This window comes from Tachysurus fulvidraco, chromosome 12, assembly GCF_022655615.1.
Source record: "Tachysurus fulvidraco isolate hzauxx_2018 chromosome 12, HZAU_PFXX_2.0, whole genome shotgun sequence".
NCBI classification, from domain to species: Eukaryota; Metazoa; Chordata; class Actinopteri; order Siluriformes; family Bagridae; genus Tachysurus; species Tachysurus fulvidraco.
This window is the reverse complement of record NC_062529.1, coordinates 3,048,077-3,066,065: the sequence shown is the minus strand read 5'-3', so window position 1 is coordinate 3,066,065 and position 17,989 is coordinate 3,048,077. Positions and strand designations below refer to the sequence as shown.

General features: G+C 39.8%; 2 protein-coding genes across 2 annotated transcripts; one reads left to right on the top strand and one right to left on the bottom strand.

The window, feature by feature from the left end:
• The first annotated feature begins 2,176 nt into the window (after window positions 1–2,176).
• On the top strand, window positions 2,177–5,761 carry marcksb (myristoylated alanine-rich protein kinase C substrate b). The gene is made up of 2 exons (XM_027159666.2): window positions 2,177–2,526; window positions 4,253–5,761. Exons 1-2 carry the CDS (start codon window positions 2,461–2,463, stop codon window positions 4,865–4,867), a joined length of 681 nt encoding a protein of 226 aa, XP_027015467.1. The 5' UTR covers window positions 2,177–2,460; the 3' UTR covers window positions 4,868–5,761.
• A 5,311-nt stretch (window positions 5,762–11,072) lies between these two features.
• On the bottom strand, window positions 11,073–16,072 carry col10a1a (collagen, type X, alpha 1a). The gene is made up of 3 exons (XM_027159675.2): window positions 15,944–16,072; window positions 15,519–15,648; window positions 11,073–13,442 (listed from the first exon to the last, which is right to left on the bottom strand). Exons 2-3 carry the CDS (start codon window positions 15,631–15,633, stop codon window positions 11,602–11,604), a joined length of 1,956 nt encoding a protein of 651 aa, XP_027015476.2. The 5' UTR covers window positions 15,634–15,648; window positions 15,944–16,072; the 3' UTR covers window positions 11,073–11,601.
• Between the last annotated feature and the right edge of the window lie 1,917 nt (window positions 16,073–17,989).

The following is a 17,989-nucleotide window of genomic DNA, read 5'->3' as shown; positions in this document are numbered from 1 at the left end:
CAGGAGACATTTATTTAAGGGAGGAAACAGGATAGTGTTCGAGAGAGACGGAGAGAGAGAGGGAGACAGGGAGACACAGAGAGGAAGACAGAGAGAAAGGAGGGAGACAGAGAGAGAGAGATGGAGACAGAGAGACACAGAGAGAGAGACAAAAAGAAAAAATGTAAGTAAATCATTCATTCATTTTCTACCGCTTATCCGATCTACCTCAGGTCACGGGGAGCCTGTGCCTATCTCAGGTGTCATCGGCCACAAGGCAGGATACACCCTGGACGGAGTGCCAACCCATCGCAGGGCACACACACTCTCATTCACTCACACACACACACTACAGACAATTTTCCAGAGACGCCAATCAACCTACCATGCATGTCTTTGGACGGGGGGAGGAAACTGGAGTAAACCCCCGAGGCACGGGGAGAACATGCAAACTCCACACACACAAGGCGGAGGCGGGAATCGTACCCCCAACCCTGGAGGTGTGAGGCGAACGTGCTAACCACTAAGCCACCATGCCCCTTTAAATAAATCAGTATAATCTTAATGTCCCCATGTCATTAGCATGGATGCTGGTCAAAAGGAAATATGACAGATTGCAATCATGAAATCACTTGATTATGTTCATCACATTATCAGGGTTTTATGTCTTTTTTTTCCTCCAGAAGGAACCCTTGGCTACAAATAGTTAAAAAAAAGCCTTACTATAGGTTACATAAAGCAGAATTGTGTGTCAGATCCTTAGATACAAGTTTTAAGGTATATTTATCTTGTATTGTTGTGCAGGTAATGTGTTGTCAGTCAACATCACCGACTTTCGCACGATTCACTAAGCGGTATTAGAAAACATTAAAATATTAGAAATTTGAGGCACATTCTAGCTAAATGGATAGCACACGATCGACTATGAACTGTCTTTCAATTGTCTTTATATGCTTTAGATACTGTAGGTGGAACATAACAAGAGTACCATTTTATGAAGTGTTAAGATAAAAAAAAATGGATAGATTGATCAAAAATTCCTTGAACGAAAGACCAATCAAAATGGAATTGTTTTGGTCAACAGATTTAGGATTCCTGGTCCTTCTTGGTAAAAATATTTTAACAAGATTTATATACTACAAGTTTACATTTATGGCATTTGGTAGAAGCCCATTGTATACAACTGAGCATTTGAGGGTCAGGGGCCTTCGCCTTGGCACAACAGTGCCAGCTTGGTGAACCTGAGATTTGAACTCACAACCTTCCGATCAGTAGTATAAGTATTATAATAATATTTATAATAAAACTTTGATACATCTAATTTTATGTGCTCATTCACTGGTAAGGATCACAGTGGATCCAGAGTTTATCTCAGAAATGCCACGCATGAGGCAGGAACACGCAATGGATGGATCTGTCCTGTCCATCACTGGGCACAATGCACATACATTCACACATAGAGACTATACAGCATTGCAAATCCGAATCCAGACATCCCCAAAGTGACATCGGGAAAACATGGACAGAAAGTCAAGAGTTAAGAGTCGAGAAGCTTTTATTTTCATTTCAACCATATATAGCTGTTGAAATGAGGCAACGTTTCTCCAGGACCATGGTGCTTGTAAAGGGTTGTGCAAAACAGCAATCAATCAACTGAAATGTCAGACAGAATGTGCAAAGAGCAAAAAAGTGTGCAAAAAACAGCATGTAAACAGGTTGGTGGATGTAAACAGCATGTAAACAGGTTGGTGTGTGTGTATATATATATATATATATATATATATATATATATATATATATATATATATATATATGTTTATTGTGTGTATTTAGTGTAAATCTGTGCAGTCCATACAGTTGGTGTGTGTGTGTGTGTGTGTGTGTGTGTGTGTGTGTGTGTGTGTGTGTGTGTGTGTGTTGTACTCCTGTGTCTCAAGTCTAGACCATGTGAGATGGTGACACTAATTGCTGCACCAGTGTTGTATGACTTTATATCTATTTGTCTATATATATTTCGTACATTAAGATCTACTTTTTTTTCTTCAATTATTTGAATTTGTTTATAATCCAGATTAGAAACCAGATTAAATAAACCTATCACTAGTTGCTGATCCTGCCCAGGCCCCGCCCACTTCAGTCTCAAATCCCGCCCTCTTCTTTTTAAACACGACTTTTGATTGGTCGCGACCGCTTTTCTAGGCGATGACGAAATTTCGGGCGTTGTACACTGCATCTCATTAACAAAAGAAGCAAATTCATTAGCTTTTATTTTTTATAACCCTAAATCTCGTGCGTAATTATTTCCGAAAATATTAATCCGCGTGGTGTGTGAACTTTAAGGCCGTGTTTCCGTCGTATATTCGGTGTTTTTTTGCGGTGAAGCGGCAGCAGCAGCAGAAGAAAAGGCGCTCGTGCGCTCCGTCGCTCTTTGTTCATTCATTCATTCGGGTTTCTTTGTTGCGCGTGAATTTTGGTGAAAGCATGGGAGCTCAAGTGGCTAAAAACGGTGCAAAAGAGGAAACCTCTGCAGAAAAAGCAAACGGACAGGTAATAATCAACCAGAAGAAAAAAAAACAAAGACTAATATGTGTCTTAATATGTGGCTCTTAAAGCTGTGTGGGCGATGGGAGGGAAGCAGCATCCCTTAAAGACTGAAACGGACAAGAACAATGAAGGAACATAACGTTATGATGTGAAACAGAAAGAAATTTTAATTATGCATGTATTGTTTTTTGTTTTTCTTTAATTTTTTTTGGCTTTTCAAAAAATTGCCACGCGCGTGCATGCGTTTTTTTTTTTTTTTTAGGGTATCTTGTAAAATCCAACTTGCATTGTTGTAGCCTGTGTTTTTTTGTAATTCATCTCACGTGCACAAATGTTGTGTGTGCAATCGAATCATGCATTATTTCTATTTTGGATGAAACAAACCCTAGTTAGAAAATCTGGTTAAATTTTTTGAGAAAAAAAAAGCAAACTTGCATATGCACACAAAAAAAAAAAGCACAAGGAGCAGCTCGGTTGCTTTTGTTAAGGCTGTTTGGCGACGCACGAGCAAAGCCATGAAAGCACCACGCCTTGATTTAATTTAGGAATGAACCTCATGTGCAAAATGAAAGGGCGTCTAAATATCATGCTTGGATGGGGAAAAAATAATTTTTATCCTGTTTATTCTACAGGTTTATGCAAAAATCTGCGACTCGAATGATTCCAGCACAATGAATGTTGAAAGTGTCGTTGCTGTGATTTTTAACCCTCCATCTTGCATTTCCATCCCAGACAGCAGGAGCTTCCATCCAGACACTGTGCATCACCCACGTGGTGAGCAAATCCATTGCAAACCACTTGGGATCAGACTCAATTTAGGGAAAATGTGCTAAAATTCATTGTGGCACTGGAATGAAGTCTACAGAATGCAGGAATCGTTATCGGTTGATTGGGTACAGATGAGTGAGCTGGTGTGTGGCTCATCTCCTGTGTCTCCTCAGTTTGAGACTGTTTCAACATGGAGGGTCTTTTGGGGGTGGGTTGTTATTATAATTCAGCAACCATTTGTCTTGTGACGTGACTACTGGTGGAGAGATCTTCCAAGAATCTTGTTTATTAGGCTGAAAAACAATGGAAATGTGACAATTTTTGGCTTTATGAAATGGGTTTACTATCATTTTAATACCAAGTCTAATTTACACAAAGATTGTCCTAATACGTTCATCGCCTCGGCTGCTTCTGAGCAAGCTGATTTTCTTTTTCTTTCTTTTTTTAATAAAAAGGTAATTTTATAGTTTATTAATCATTTGTGGATCAATACGGTTCCTGGTGAAACCTTAGGGGCTCCAGAGGAGGAGAATTTCAAAGAATTAGATGTTTTGTTTCAGGAAAATTTTTTTTTTATATATTTTACATGGAAAACCACTTGCAAATCCATAATTCTTTGTGATGTAGGAAGTACACTGAATGCATTCATTATTCTCTCAGTACAGCAAAACAAGTCTGTCTCCCTCTGCCTGTATTTATTAAAAAAAAAAAAAGTATGGTTTTTGGGGAGTTAACTTTGGGTTGACAATCGTTTTATGTCGCAGTTATTGGAGGAGTTTTTAGCAGCTCCATAGGAACAACGTTTACCTAAAATTCTTGTTCTCATTATTATTAGAGCATGCACAGCACAAAAGTGTACTGAATCTTGAATGTGTGAACACACATGAGCTTCCAATTATGTTTATAGTCCCCCAACTGTATAATGTGAAAGCATCTTATGGACCTCTCCCTTCCTTTCTAGGAAAACGGGCACGCTAAAACAAACGGCAATGCCTCCCCCACAGCAGATGGAGCCGCAGAGGAGGTCCAGGCCAACGGTAAACACGCCGCCGACGGTGAGGTGAAGGCCGAAGACGCGGCAGCCGAGAAGCCGACGGAGGAAGGCGTCGCTGAAAGTGCTCCAGTAGCCAACGGCGAGGACTCCAGCAAACCAGAAGAAAATGGCGGAGCATCAGGAAGCAGCGAGCCTGCCAAGCAGAAGAAGCGCTTCTCCTTTAAAAAACCGTTTAAACTCAGCGGCTTCTCCTTTAAGAAGAGCGCCAAGAAGGAAGCCGAGGCAGAGGAGGCGGCCGCTCCAGCCGAGGAAGGCAAAGATAATGCCGAATCCGAGGAAGCCAAGCCAGAGGCATCTGGAGGAGAAGAGAAGGAGAAAGAGGAAGCAGCAGAGGCGACCAAAGCTGATCAACCGAGCGCAGACGAGGAGAAAAAGACAAGCGAGGAGCAAAAGCCCGAGACACCAGCAGAAGAGAAACCGGCTGAAGCCGCAGCTGAAGAGCCAGCGGCAGCAGCCCCGGCACCCGCCGAGAGCTCAGATGCTCAACCCGCTGCCGCCGCCGCTGCCGCCACTGAAGAGTAACAGGGTTCACCAGATGATCACAGCTTTTTAATGAAGTAATAAGGAGCTGAACCGCGGAGGCTTTTTGTACAAAAAAACATCCAATGACCTTTCAAAGTTGTCTTAATCCAGTCATAATTTGTCCATTTCTCCTTCATCCGACGTGTCTCTGTGGTGCTCCAAAGAAGGATCCCCAATTGTAGCATGAAGGGCACGGTGCTTCAATTCCTACAACTGTGTTTGTTACAGTATTGCGTGTGTGTATGTATGTGTACGTGTGTGTGAGATGTGTGCTTATGTGTGATGCAGTATTTTTTATTTTCCTTTTTTTTTTTTTTTTTTTTTTTTCTTTCAACTTTCATACCTGTAAACATTTTTAGGAAACTGCAAAGTTAGTTGAAGTATTTGGTGCCAAATGATTTAGTTTAGTTTTTTTTTTTTTTTTTTTTTCCCTTTTCATTTTCTTTTCCCAGTGCATGCTTGGAAAGCGGTGCTACCAAAAAAAAAAAAGAAGCAAACAAGGCATGTAGAACAGGTGCTGAGACGTTACACCAGCCGCACCGCTCTACTTCCGGCAGCACTGCACGCTTGTATAGGCTCCGTCACTTCTTTAATCTTTTTAAAACATTTTCCAGTCGTGTAGGTAAAAGTCTGAACCTATTCTAACCCTGCTGTAGATCCAACCTGTTGACCTGTGATGACTAATACAGTTAGAACTCTTTTTTTTTTTTTTTTTTTCTTCTGATGCTGTGCAAGTATATATAAAAGTTGCCAGTGCAATCAAATAGATTACAGTTTGCTGTAAATACTCAAGGTCTGACACTACCTGGTTTTTAAACGGAATGTAACTTTGCGTACAGAAGTATGAATTCAACTTCAACGGGCACAAAAAAACAAATAAAGGATTAAAAAGAATAAAGCGTCTGTGTGGATTAAACTAGTTTTATTTTGTGTGTGGGGGGGGTATTTTGACACTGTTGGTTTTTTGTTTTGTTTTTAAAGATAACAGAAAAAAAACATATTTCAAAAATTAGTAACTTAAATCATGCCAAAAAAATACATTCCTTATAATTTTTATGGCTTTAAGAAGAAGATAAACCAACATTCTGCATTTTTATTTTATTTTTTAATCTTTATTTTAAACAATAGGGTTTTTTTTTTCCTGTTGATTTTTTTCAAGGCTTATCACTTCCCAAGACCTCTTGACTGATCCTTACTTTATCTTCCTCGGTCTCCACCAATCATTAATCAAGAGAAATCCAGTCATTCAGCAACAGGTTTGTGAGCATCATCAGTCTTATCGATGCTGACAGAAATGCCAGAACGGTGGCATTTTGTAAACCGTTATACCCAGGTATCAAAAATAGGCATGAAATGAAAAGAACATTTCTCATTTCCTCCATTTTTCCACCTCTCCGATCATCCGCCTGGGTGGATTTCTAAACTGTAAGCAGGTGTTATGGGGTTTGGTGTGTAGTATTGGTAGGTTGGGAGCATAACTGGGTGACGGATGTGGCCGAGTAAAGGGCTACAGAGTCCTGGACTTAACACAGGTACCAGCTTTTAATCTGTTCAACTGACCACAAAGTTCCCTTTCTGTTAAGAAATATTACATGGAAATTATGACTAATGAAGGTGTTGATTCATTTTCTACAGCAGCAGCTCTGACATAAATCCACAATTTAATCACCATTAATGAGCTCATTCTAATACATTATTATTTCTATAGGAACATCTCAGGCACATGAATGTGCACGGTGTATGCTCAAGCATAATAAATGAAAAAAAAAAGAGGCAAAGTTATAATTTTAAGTTTTACGCTATGGGGAAATCTAGAAAAGGAGGATGTTTGATTTCGTTTGGTAATTAAAATAAAAATCAAGGGAGACTGATGAGGAACTTGTATAAATGTAACTATAAATGGATAAAAAATTTTAATAAAAATGGAATCATTGGAAAATGTCTGTACCACAACACACCATCCTTTCACCATTATATTTTCCTATAACAGCACATCCAGAAGTGGTTTATTCTTCATACGGAAAGGTTTCGTTCCCACAACCAAGTTAGTTTTAATTTAAGATACACTTATTCAGATGGTTGAAATATCTCTATTTATTTTAATTAAAAGGCGTTGAATTCTTTCTCCAGAGGGACACGGTGGCTTAGTGGTTAGCATGTTCACCTCACACCTCCAGGGTTGGGGGTTCGATTCCCACCTCCACCTTGTGTGTGTGGAGTTTGCATGTTCTCCCCGTGCCTGGGGGTTTCCTCCGGTTACTCCAGTTTCCTCTCCCGGTCCAAAGACATGCATGGTAGGTTGAATGTCATCCCTGGAAAATTGTCCAGAGTGTGTGTGTGTGTGTGTGTGTGTGTGTGTGTGTGTGTGTGTGTGTGTGTGTGTGTGTGTGTGTGTGTGTGTGTGTGTGTGTGTGTGTGTGTGTGTGTGTGTGTGTGTGTGTGCCCTGCGATGGGTTGGCACTCCGTCCATCCTGCCTTGATGCCTGATGACGCCTGAGACCCGAGGTAGCTCCCTGTGACCCGAGGTAGTTCGGTTAAGCGGTAGAAAATGACTGACTGACTGACTGACGATTATATGCACTGCAGCACCACCATGTGGTGTTGCTAAATTAGTCCACACGGTTAATCTGATCATTGAGACAGTATCAGATACTGGATTCCAATCCAGTACCTTATTTCTATTATCCAGATATTTAAATGTCTATAAACGGAAATAATTAAATAAATAAACAAATAAATACGTTTTAGGCAGCTGTGAAAAAATGCTGTAAACAAAGAATGCTTTCAGAAATATAAATAATGAGTGTTTATTTCTGTCAATATACAAAATGCAAAGTGAGCAAACAAAAGAAAAATCTAAATCAAATCAATATTTGGTGTTACTACCTTTTGCCTTCAAAATAGCATGAAGTGATGGCACGACCCCCACAGAGCCCTGATCTCAACATCATCGGGTGTGTCTGGGATTACATGAAGAGACAGAAGGATGTGAGAAAGCCGACATCCACAGAAGATCTGTGGTTAGTTTTCCAAGATGTTTGGAACGACCTACCGGCTGAGTTCCTTCAAAAACTGTGTGCGAGTGTACCTACAAGAATTGTTGCTGTTTTGAAGGCAAAGGGCGGTTGTCACACCAAATATTGATTAGATTTAGATTTCTCTTTTGTTCATTCACTGCATTTTGTTCATTTATGAAAATAAATGTTTCACACTTCCACTTGTGAAAGCATTCTTTGTTTACAGCATTTTTTCACATCTGCCTAAAACTTTTGCACAGTACTATATATATATATATATATAAAGATGGTAATAACAATAAAAAAAAGAAACAAATAAAGAGAATGATTCAATTCAAGTTTATTTTTATAGCGCTTTTTACAATTGACATTGTCTCAAAACAGCTTTACAAAACATAAACATAGAACAAAAGGTTAATATAAAGAATAATATAAAGATTAATACGGTAGAATGTGCATGTATTTATCCCCAATGAGCAAGTCTGAGTTGACTCAGGCAGCAGTGGCAAGGAAAAACTCCCTTAGATGGTAAGGAAGAAACCTTGAGAGGAACCAGACTCAAAGGGGAACCTCATCCTCATATGGGTGACACTGGAGGGTGTTATTATAAAAATACAGACAAACAGATGTTGTATAGATGCAAAAGATCACATTGAGTTCACATCTTTTTAGTATCGCAGAGTCTAACTGTAGCTGATAGATCTCTAGATGTCTCAGGATTCGCTGAGTCAGCCTCATCTCAGTGGAGGTCCAAAATCTTCCTCGCACGGAAGACGATCAGAGCTGGTACAGTTTCTGGATGCCTCGGGATGGGTAGAAGAATGATGGCCATTAACAAACATTTCCATGTCTATTTCTTTATTTTGTGGCTGCTTGTGTCTAAAAGAGCTGTTAAATTAGCTGAATAGATGAAACCTGAGGGTCAGAGTAAACCTGTATAAATAACTATGAGCACCATGAGATATCCTGCATGAATTCATCCTGTACACATGAAGAAGGTTCTTCATTTGATCACAATCAGTGTTTTTTTTTACTAGGCCATTATCTTTAAGGTTAATCTCCACTGTCTAATATGTTTATGCTGAAAACTTCAGCGACTGAGTGACTCTAGGGTGAAAGTTGATGCTGTATTTCTTCTGTTGCCAAAAGAAGACCTTGTAAGTGACGATACAAAGAAGCTCAATAGGAGAAATACAGCATCCAATGTCCAATGCGTTAACCATCGACGGCTTATTTTCTCACCTCGCTCATTATTTCTCATTGACGTTTCAACTCATATTAATGATGGCAAACTGTAAGTTCCAGAATGCATTTCAGCTACAGCTGGACACACCAAAGGACTGAATAGCTGCTGTCACTGAATCAGTCTTTAGGTAGAGATAAAGAAAAGGCTAAATCCCTCTGGTGCCAGAATCATGACTGGCATCGTGGGTGATGTAGGAATCCTTTTAACCAACGTGAGCATGGACCATCATGTTGATGAAAGATGTTTAATCTAAAAATAAATGTATTATTTAAGGAGACTCCCATCCATAAAGGTTAAATAGACATCTCTTTACAGATGGTTCACCACATTGACAATTACATGTTCTTTGTTAATAACAAGGTTTGTGTGTGTGTGTGTGTGTGTGTGTGTGTGTGTGTGTGTGTGTGTGTGTGTGTGTGTGTGTGTGTGTGTGTGTGTGTTTTGAATCCCTTTATAAATTAAGCACATTTAGATGAACCCATGGTTGGCAGCTGCTGTTATAGGAAATGCATTCACAAATATTATACGTATATTTTATAATATTTCTATTTTTTTTATAACATCAATAAATATTTGAATGTTCTGACTATTCAATTGTTCGGAAATGATAACCCTGGATGTTTCAGTCTTTTATTGTTTAGAGATTTCCTTTGCCTTAACACACCCGGTTCAACTTGATTATTAAGTGATTTTTTTTTTTTTGCCCGTATTTTCCTGTGAGGAAAGAAAAACAAAATCCTGCACAGTCGAGTTTGTGACCCCGGTGAGTCTTCGAGTCTGCGTTTGTGAGTCCGTAAAACAAACATTTAAGCCATAATTCAAACGGATGTGCTGATTTGTCACCGGAATAGTATTTTCCTATACAAAACCTACATCTTAACCCAAGTTCTCTCTAAGTATAACTGCGATGACAACAGACACCACTCTGATGTTTTTGGTCTTCCCACAGCAGTAAAAGACCATGCCATTTTTACACTCCCAGATTAACCCCTCATCTTAGATGGAGACCGCAAGTAGGGTGTGTTTTCACCCAATGTTCCTGTTCCGAGTGCCTTCTAAATACTAAACTAAGGTCATCTCCAGCTTGTGGCTTTCACTTTGGTTGGCTGCTACTCTCACAAGGATAAAAATGAAAATCTTTGGCTGCCTCAGATTAGATCACCTCTACCTTTATATTCCTCACACCCCCAGCATCCCTCCACTAGGCAACATGATGGCAATGCCTTAAGGTTCCTGTGGCTTGTGGTTTCCACTTACTTGGTTAAACTCCACCCTGCAGCTTCTATTTGACTGTCTGACCGACCAATATACCTTTTTATTTTAAATTGCTTACCAAGGGACACTCCCCACATCTCCCCAAATATTTAGACTATTTACATACACTCAACCCAGAGCAAGAAATATACTCTGACCTACACCTACAGACACTTAACTTTGACCAGGAATTTGAGTTCTAAAAGGTTCTGGTTAATGTTAACAGCTAAAACGTTGTTCAAAACATTGGATTACGCATGAAATAAGATTAAAAAGATAACTTGGCAATAATAAGTGACCCCTGGACAGGAACCCTGGACATGAGCCATGAATACACCCCAAATAGGTCACTAGATCCTCAAAGGGCAACATGCACACACAGCTTCACACATAGGACCAATTTATAGAAGCCAATCAACCTACTGGTTTACCAGAGGAACCCAGAGGAAAACGACATGGACCCACGAAGCAGCAAAGTGCTACTTCACCTAAGTATTTTAAAGATTTAGGTACTGTATCGCAAAATGCTGCCAGCATCATTTAAAATTTGACAAACTATAAATATGTGCTGCTTTATTACTGTTGTTGCTACTGTTGTTGTTTTTACAATGGAATAGAATAGAATAGAATATATTCTTAGTACCATGTGCTGCACAAAGCCAAATCACAGACACAAAAAAATCCCAAATATCTTTAAGACAGTTTATTCTCATCATTATAGTTTACAAAGTACAGTTACAAGGAATAACAATTGAAATTGTTTTGGGTGTCTTGTACATTTTTTAATAATCTGCACGATGAGTTCACGATGTTTAAGTTACAAACAAACATTAGGAACATCATTCTTTGTGTGTAATTGATAAGGAAACATTAGTCAAAACAAGGTTTTTTTTTTAAAAAAAGCAAAAATTTAAATCACTCGTTCAAAAAATAAAAAAGGACAAAAAACAATTTGTCAGGACATGTAATCATTATTAAACTTCAAATGCTTTCTCCGCTCAAATCAAATAAAGATGACTGTTTATGCATTTAACTGCCTTTATGTCCCTGATAGCCTGTTACATAAAATATGTCCTTCTTTTTGGCACCCACTGTTAGGGATTTTCAAGTCAAGATACTTCTATTTCTCAGAACCAAAGAACAACCAGCTTGGACATTTTTGTTGCTTGAGAAATAGTAAGAATGGTTAGAAGTTATGGTATGTTTGGATGAATGCATCACGTAGAAGCAATCAGGAAACCACTGAAGGAGCAGTGGACATTATCAGCAGCAAAGACACCGTTTGCCTCATCATCAGGGATCTGGATATAAACGGTGTCCTGCTCATTAAGCTGAAGGACAGTACTACCAGACATTTGGTCCAGGAAGCCTTTGTTGTACTCATCATAAGTGAACATAATTGGCTCTTCATTTTTGTACAGAGCCACCAGAGCATTAGCTCCATTCACATGCATGCTGTATGAGAAGAAATACACTCCAGGAACCTGGCAAGTAAAGATACCTGACTCAGGATCATAGTGATTCTCAGCATTATAGACAACTTGTTCAAACTTAACAGGGCTACCAGCCGGAGGATAAGGTGTTGTAGTTAAGGCACTAAAAGCAGACATTGGGGTCTTGACAAAAGGTTCATTGACAAAAGTGCCCTTAGTTTCTGCAATAATAACTTCACCAGGTGGACCAGGTGGGCCAGGAGGGCCAGCTGGTCCAGTTTCACCAGGGGCACCATCTGATCCAGGAAGTCCTGGTGGACCTTGTGGTCCAGGAATTCCTTTAGCAGCAAGACCTGCGGGGCCAGGTGAACCAGGAAGACCAGGGTGACCTTTAGCTCCTGGTGCACCTGGTGGACCGGAAGGACCAGAAGGTCCTCTTGACCCTGGGGCACCTGCAGGCCCTGTTTCACCAGCTGGTCCAGAATTTCCTGTATGGCCCTTAGGTCCAACAGGACCAGGTGCTCCTGGAGCACCGGTTGCGCCTGCCTCACCAGTCTCTCCTTTGCTACCTGGAGCACCTGTGGCTCCCCTTGGGCCTTGTGGGCCTGCTGCACCTGGGTAGCCTGATTTTCCCTCAGGTCCCTGTGGCCCCTGATCTCCCTTATGTCCCTTAAAGCCTTGAGGCCCCATTGGACCTGTTTCACCTTTTTCACCTGTAACTCCCTTCTCACCTGGGAAACCTCTTGGACCCTGAGAACCAGCTGGTCCCATTGGGCCAGTTGCACCTGTGTATCCTGTTGCTCCCCTTGCACCTGCCTCACCTTTCTGACCTGTTGCACCAGGGCTACCTACAGGACCTGTATCACCTTTAAAACCAGGAGCACCTGGCTTACCATAGCCTGGACTACCTGGAGCACCAGGGGCACCTGTTGCTCCCTGAGGACCTTTAACGCCTGAAGGGCCTGGCAATCCTGGAGCACCATTTTCACCTGGTTTACCTGGCATTCCAATTCCAGGAGCTCCAGTGTGGCCTTTTGGTCCAGTTGGTCCCATAGGACCAGGTGTCCCATCAAGACCAGATGAACCTGGCTTACCTGGCTCACCTGGGTAGCCAGGTTTACCAGGTTTACCAACACCAGGCTGACCTGGTGCGCCTACAGGTCCCATAGGTCCAGTTGAACCAGTCTCACCTGGTGGCCCTTGAATGCCTATACCTCTGTCTCCTTTTTGTCCAGGTGCACCAGGAATACCAGGATGTCCCTTAGGACCTGTCTCTCCTCTTGGTCCCATTGATCCAGGCATACCAGCTGCTCCAGGTTTGCCAGGGGAAGATAGACCAGCAGGCCCAGGGATACCAGAAGGTCCAGGAGCACCCCTTGGTCCCTGAGGACCAGGTGAACCAGTATCTCCTTTAGGTCCAGGTGCACCATTTGCACCTGGTTTGCCGGGTCCACCTGGAGTGCCTGGCTTTCCAGGTGCTGAGTAGCCAGAAGGTCCAGGTGGGCCAGGTGGTCCCTGGGGCCCTGGCAGTCCAACAGCATTCTCGCCAGGGTGTCCAGGAGGTCCAGGAGGTCCAGGTTCACCAGGCTCACCTGGGGCACCTGGTTCTCCAGCTACAGAAACCACTGAAAGAAAAATAAAGGCATTTCAGTCTGTTTCAAATTGACTTTCCAAACAGTTTATTACTTAGTACAACAGTCCCAGTCATTTCAACAATTTTGGAGAAGCAATACCTGAGCAATAAATTGGTATGCTGTAGTGTTTGAACCATTGCACTAGTTAATATGATCTACGAGTTTCCAGCCATGGTACTGGAGTACCCCCTGTCCTGCACATATTATATTTACATTATTGTCCCTGCTTCTAATACAACGATTCAATTAACCAGCTAATTTGATTCAGAGTGCATTGAAAACATTAAAATGTGCAGGGATAGGGGGTACTCCAGGACCCTGTGGGAATCTGTGGATGAGGATAAGTAAGGCTTTGATTAATGTTTTAAGCACTAGCATTTCTTTAGAAAAGCACTATGACTAGGAACATGACTAGGACCTTGCTTTGACCAGAAGTGTTTAAGGAGACCTTTATCTCTCTAAGAGAAATTAGACAGGACGGTCCCTGGACCATGTTAAGCTTGGGTTTGTATTGTATTTGAGAAGACACTGCATACTTCAACCTTTTCTAAAATGTTTTAATTGTGTATTATCAGGCTTAAAATCAGTGAAAAATGATGTATAGAAAGATTGTACAGTATGTTTATATCTATAATCTGGTTTCCTCTCCAGTAGCTAGAGAAGAATGCTTGCACAGCTGATAAAGGGCATTTTTACAAAATCCTGCTTCTCTGGAAACATCCTTTTATATAACATTTTAATTATGTTTTCCCATCACTGTAAATAGTAAAGTATAGTAAACAGCAATGCTTGTTTTATTGCTGTTTCATCATTTCAAAGCTTCAAGCATCACTATTATTTAATGTCTATAACTAGCACCAGTAGCATCTCACACTGGATATTCAAACATTTGACAATGACTTTTCCATATACTCAGCAATAATTCCAGTATACATCAGGTTCAGTGAAATATATTAGACTGTATTTATATTACAGGATGATGAAATAGCGAGCTTATGTTTTGAAGGCGCCTTGATGTGGTCAAATCCACTGCTGTGTAAACTGCATCAGTCCTTGTGTTATTCTGACCAAAACAGCTGTGTGAGGTCTCGCCTGTGACACACCCTGACAAATCACTTTTCAACATGTTCATGCTATTCATATAGTCTTAACGTTACACTTTGGTGCTAAAACACTGCAGTGACTCCCTAACACACCATTTGCAATTGGATACAAATCCAACACCCCAGCATCTAATTTCCAGTTGGAAGTTTAATGCTGTCAGCTTGATCCTACAGATCAGATCCAACCTGAGTGAATGCAATACACCTGCTTCAGGTTATTAGTATAGTTATGGGTTCATTATATTTACAGTTTACATATACATAGGAAGGTAGATCTGCAGGAACATGTGCAGGTTGGTGATCACACTTGCAAATGTATTTATTTGTTTTATTTATTTATTTGTTCAGCAAACTATATTCGATGCATGTCAAATATTTTGTGATTCCTGTTGCAAAGCCAGTTAAGTGTCTAAGAGAGAATATGCAACAAAAAAACTTGAAGGAAAATAAATAAATAAATAAAATAATAATAATAATAATTTAATTTTTTTAAAAATGTATTTAAATTTAATTTAATTCAATTCTGTCCATTTAAATGCAACTGTTAGAGCACAAAAAAACTACAAAACTGTGCACTGTGTAGAGATGTATAGAACGGATAGAATATTATAGAACAGATAATGCTCGAGTTTGTTGGTCTGAATGGAATTTCGTTTAAATACACAAAATTAGGTTTTTTGAAAAAATATATTTAATTTGAAGTTTAATTTCTTTTATTGATTGCAATGCAATACAGTTGTCAGAAATAAAGTATGAGGTAATGATTAGTATACTAAGCCTGTGCCAATATAATGACCAGGAGGTGAGACGCCTCTCGTCATTGGATAAATTAGCGCTTCTCAGTAACCAATCACTGCAATGAACACACACCCATTTTGACCTCCATGCTTGTATTTTTTAGTTAACTGTATCAGGTTATGTTCTAAAAAATTAAAAAGCTTAGAATCTAGAAAAAGGAACTTACCATGACCTTTCACGGCATAAGGAGCCTTCATCACTTTCTTTACCATGTATCTCTCGCCATGGCCGGCAACCAGGGCCACCAGGAACAGAAGAATGCTTGCTACTCGTTGGTCCATTTTCTGAGGTTAAATCTGTGTGTTGACAGAGTAGAGATGAGTTAGTTGTAGATGATAAATGACAGTAAAATTCTTCTAAGAAAAAAAAAACAATATTATTTTGGATATTTTGAAATCCTCCAAGAAGTTTTCAAACTATTGTCAAAGTATAGACTGATATAAAGGTTTTATCTAAAATCTGATCTAATCTAATCTTTAAGTCAGACTCAGTTAAGCAAAGAATAGAGAGAGAGAGAGAGAGAGAGAGAGAGAGAGAGAGAGAGAGAGAGAGAGAGAGAGAGAGAGAGAGAGAGAGATCCAGGATACATACTGGCATGCTTGGGTTCCAAATAAATAGTCAGCACCACTGCAGCTCCTACTGCTGTATATCCTCTTGGTTTGAGCACCTTAGAGCATCTGCTGATCTCCTGCACAATGATCAGGGCTTTTATACTGTATGTGGCCCATGTCTCATTAAAAAGCACCCACCACACCGGTCCCTCCTCCTCTCAGCTCCACTGTAATTAACAGACAGATCTGCCCAATCTCGGCATGGCACTTCACTATGCCTGTTTGCTTCTAAGACCCATGATTAGTTTCCACTCATTACTAAAATGGACTCGAGTCAGAAATATCTTTTACGAAGGATACATAGTGTGTGTAAAGTTCATATAATCTGTATTTAATGTCGATCAATTATTCTTCATTAATTGAAATCAGATGTCAAATTTTTTTTTCAGAATTAAGAAGAGTTACAAGTAAGCGACAGGTATAGAGAAAGTAATGTTTAAAAGACAATTACATATAAAGATGTTTCAGAACCACCAAAAAGTATTTTAGTGCCTATGACTGTGTGCATTCATGCATATATTTTTTTTTTTGCAGATACTCTGAATTTTCTGTATATCTAAATCTATACCTATAATTTTCATGTTTTTTAGCGAATATAAATATATCTTTTTGCTTATTACCACAAATACACATCCATACCATACATGCGTAATACACGATCCCAACATTTCCAATTTCATCCTCTTTTAAATAAACCTTACACTTCTTTCTTCTATTGACCGTCTGGTCCACTTCACCTCCTACCACACACACACAAGAAGGCAAATAAAAACATGAAGGTTTTAAGGTGGTAGAAGCGGTGTCTGACTTTTCCTTTCAATTCCCTTTGCAACAATCACGATTAAATCTAATAAACTCTCTGACCATCAGTCAACACACCGCTTTCTTTCCTTCCCCGTCTTGGACGGCACTTTGCTTGGTTTGTGTGGATGGGGTATAGTGAAGCCTTCATTAAATCAGCTATTTTAGGCCTGGTAGTTTATAGTGCCGTACTTGTGTATTTTTAAAAGTGTTTCTCCCAAGAAGCAGCTAGTAAAAGATATAAACAGGTTGTCTGGAACATACATCTGCCTTTGACTGCGGTGAGAGCATGTTGTATCACAGACATCCACCAGGGGGCAGGATATTCATGGTCACTGGTTTGTTGAAGGGATTTTTTTTATTGTGCATTATGAGATATATCACAAATCAGTCATATTTTAGCACCTTTCAAACCCACACTTGACTTGTTGCATACCTTTACTTTTTTTTTTTTAACCTGTAAATCTTGTCACATCTAATGACACCTGTAAAGCTTTCTGAGGTTGAAACTTTATCTGCATCTATAATATAGTGTCCTGGGTGATGAAGCGGAAAGATCTTCCACAGGGTGTGTGGAAGTTCCCTGTTCTTCAGATGATGGAGAATTTCTGTCACACAGAGTATTATTAACCAACCCCTAGACATGAATCTCGTTTCAACATCCACAATTTTCAGAATTAGGCTCAATCAAGTGTAATTTTCCAAATGCCGTCTCAACATACTGTGTAGTTATGTAACATAAATAGACTCATAAGTATTGTTCGAGCATGCTCTGCCTGAGCTCACAGACTTTATTTTGCACACTGTAGTATCAATGAGACAGGGTGTTTTATGGGATTAAATTGTGCAAAAGTCTCAAATAGCAGCTGCATCAAGTGCATGATTACAATTCTCACTGTCAGTTCCTGATTTCTAATATTCTGCCCTTTTTTTTTTTTTTTTTCAAATTTCCTCTCGCGTGTGGATCTTTTGTGCATTGCTTGTCCCATCTCTGCCTGCAAACCTGCTTCTTTTCAACTATCTTTGTGTTTACAACCCACAATGGAGGTTTGAGTCTCAAAATGCTACTAACATTTAGTTTAATGATAGAGCAGAACCGGGTGGAGTCTGTTTTTTTTTTTTTTAATGTTTGTTGCTTCATTTTTGTCTTTTATTTTGTATAAAAGCTGTGAAAGGAAAACAGAAGTGAACAGCTTGTTTTCCTGTGAGCAAAAATAATTAACGT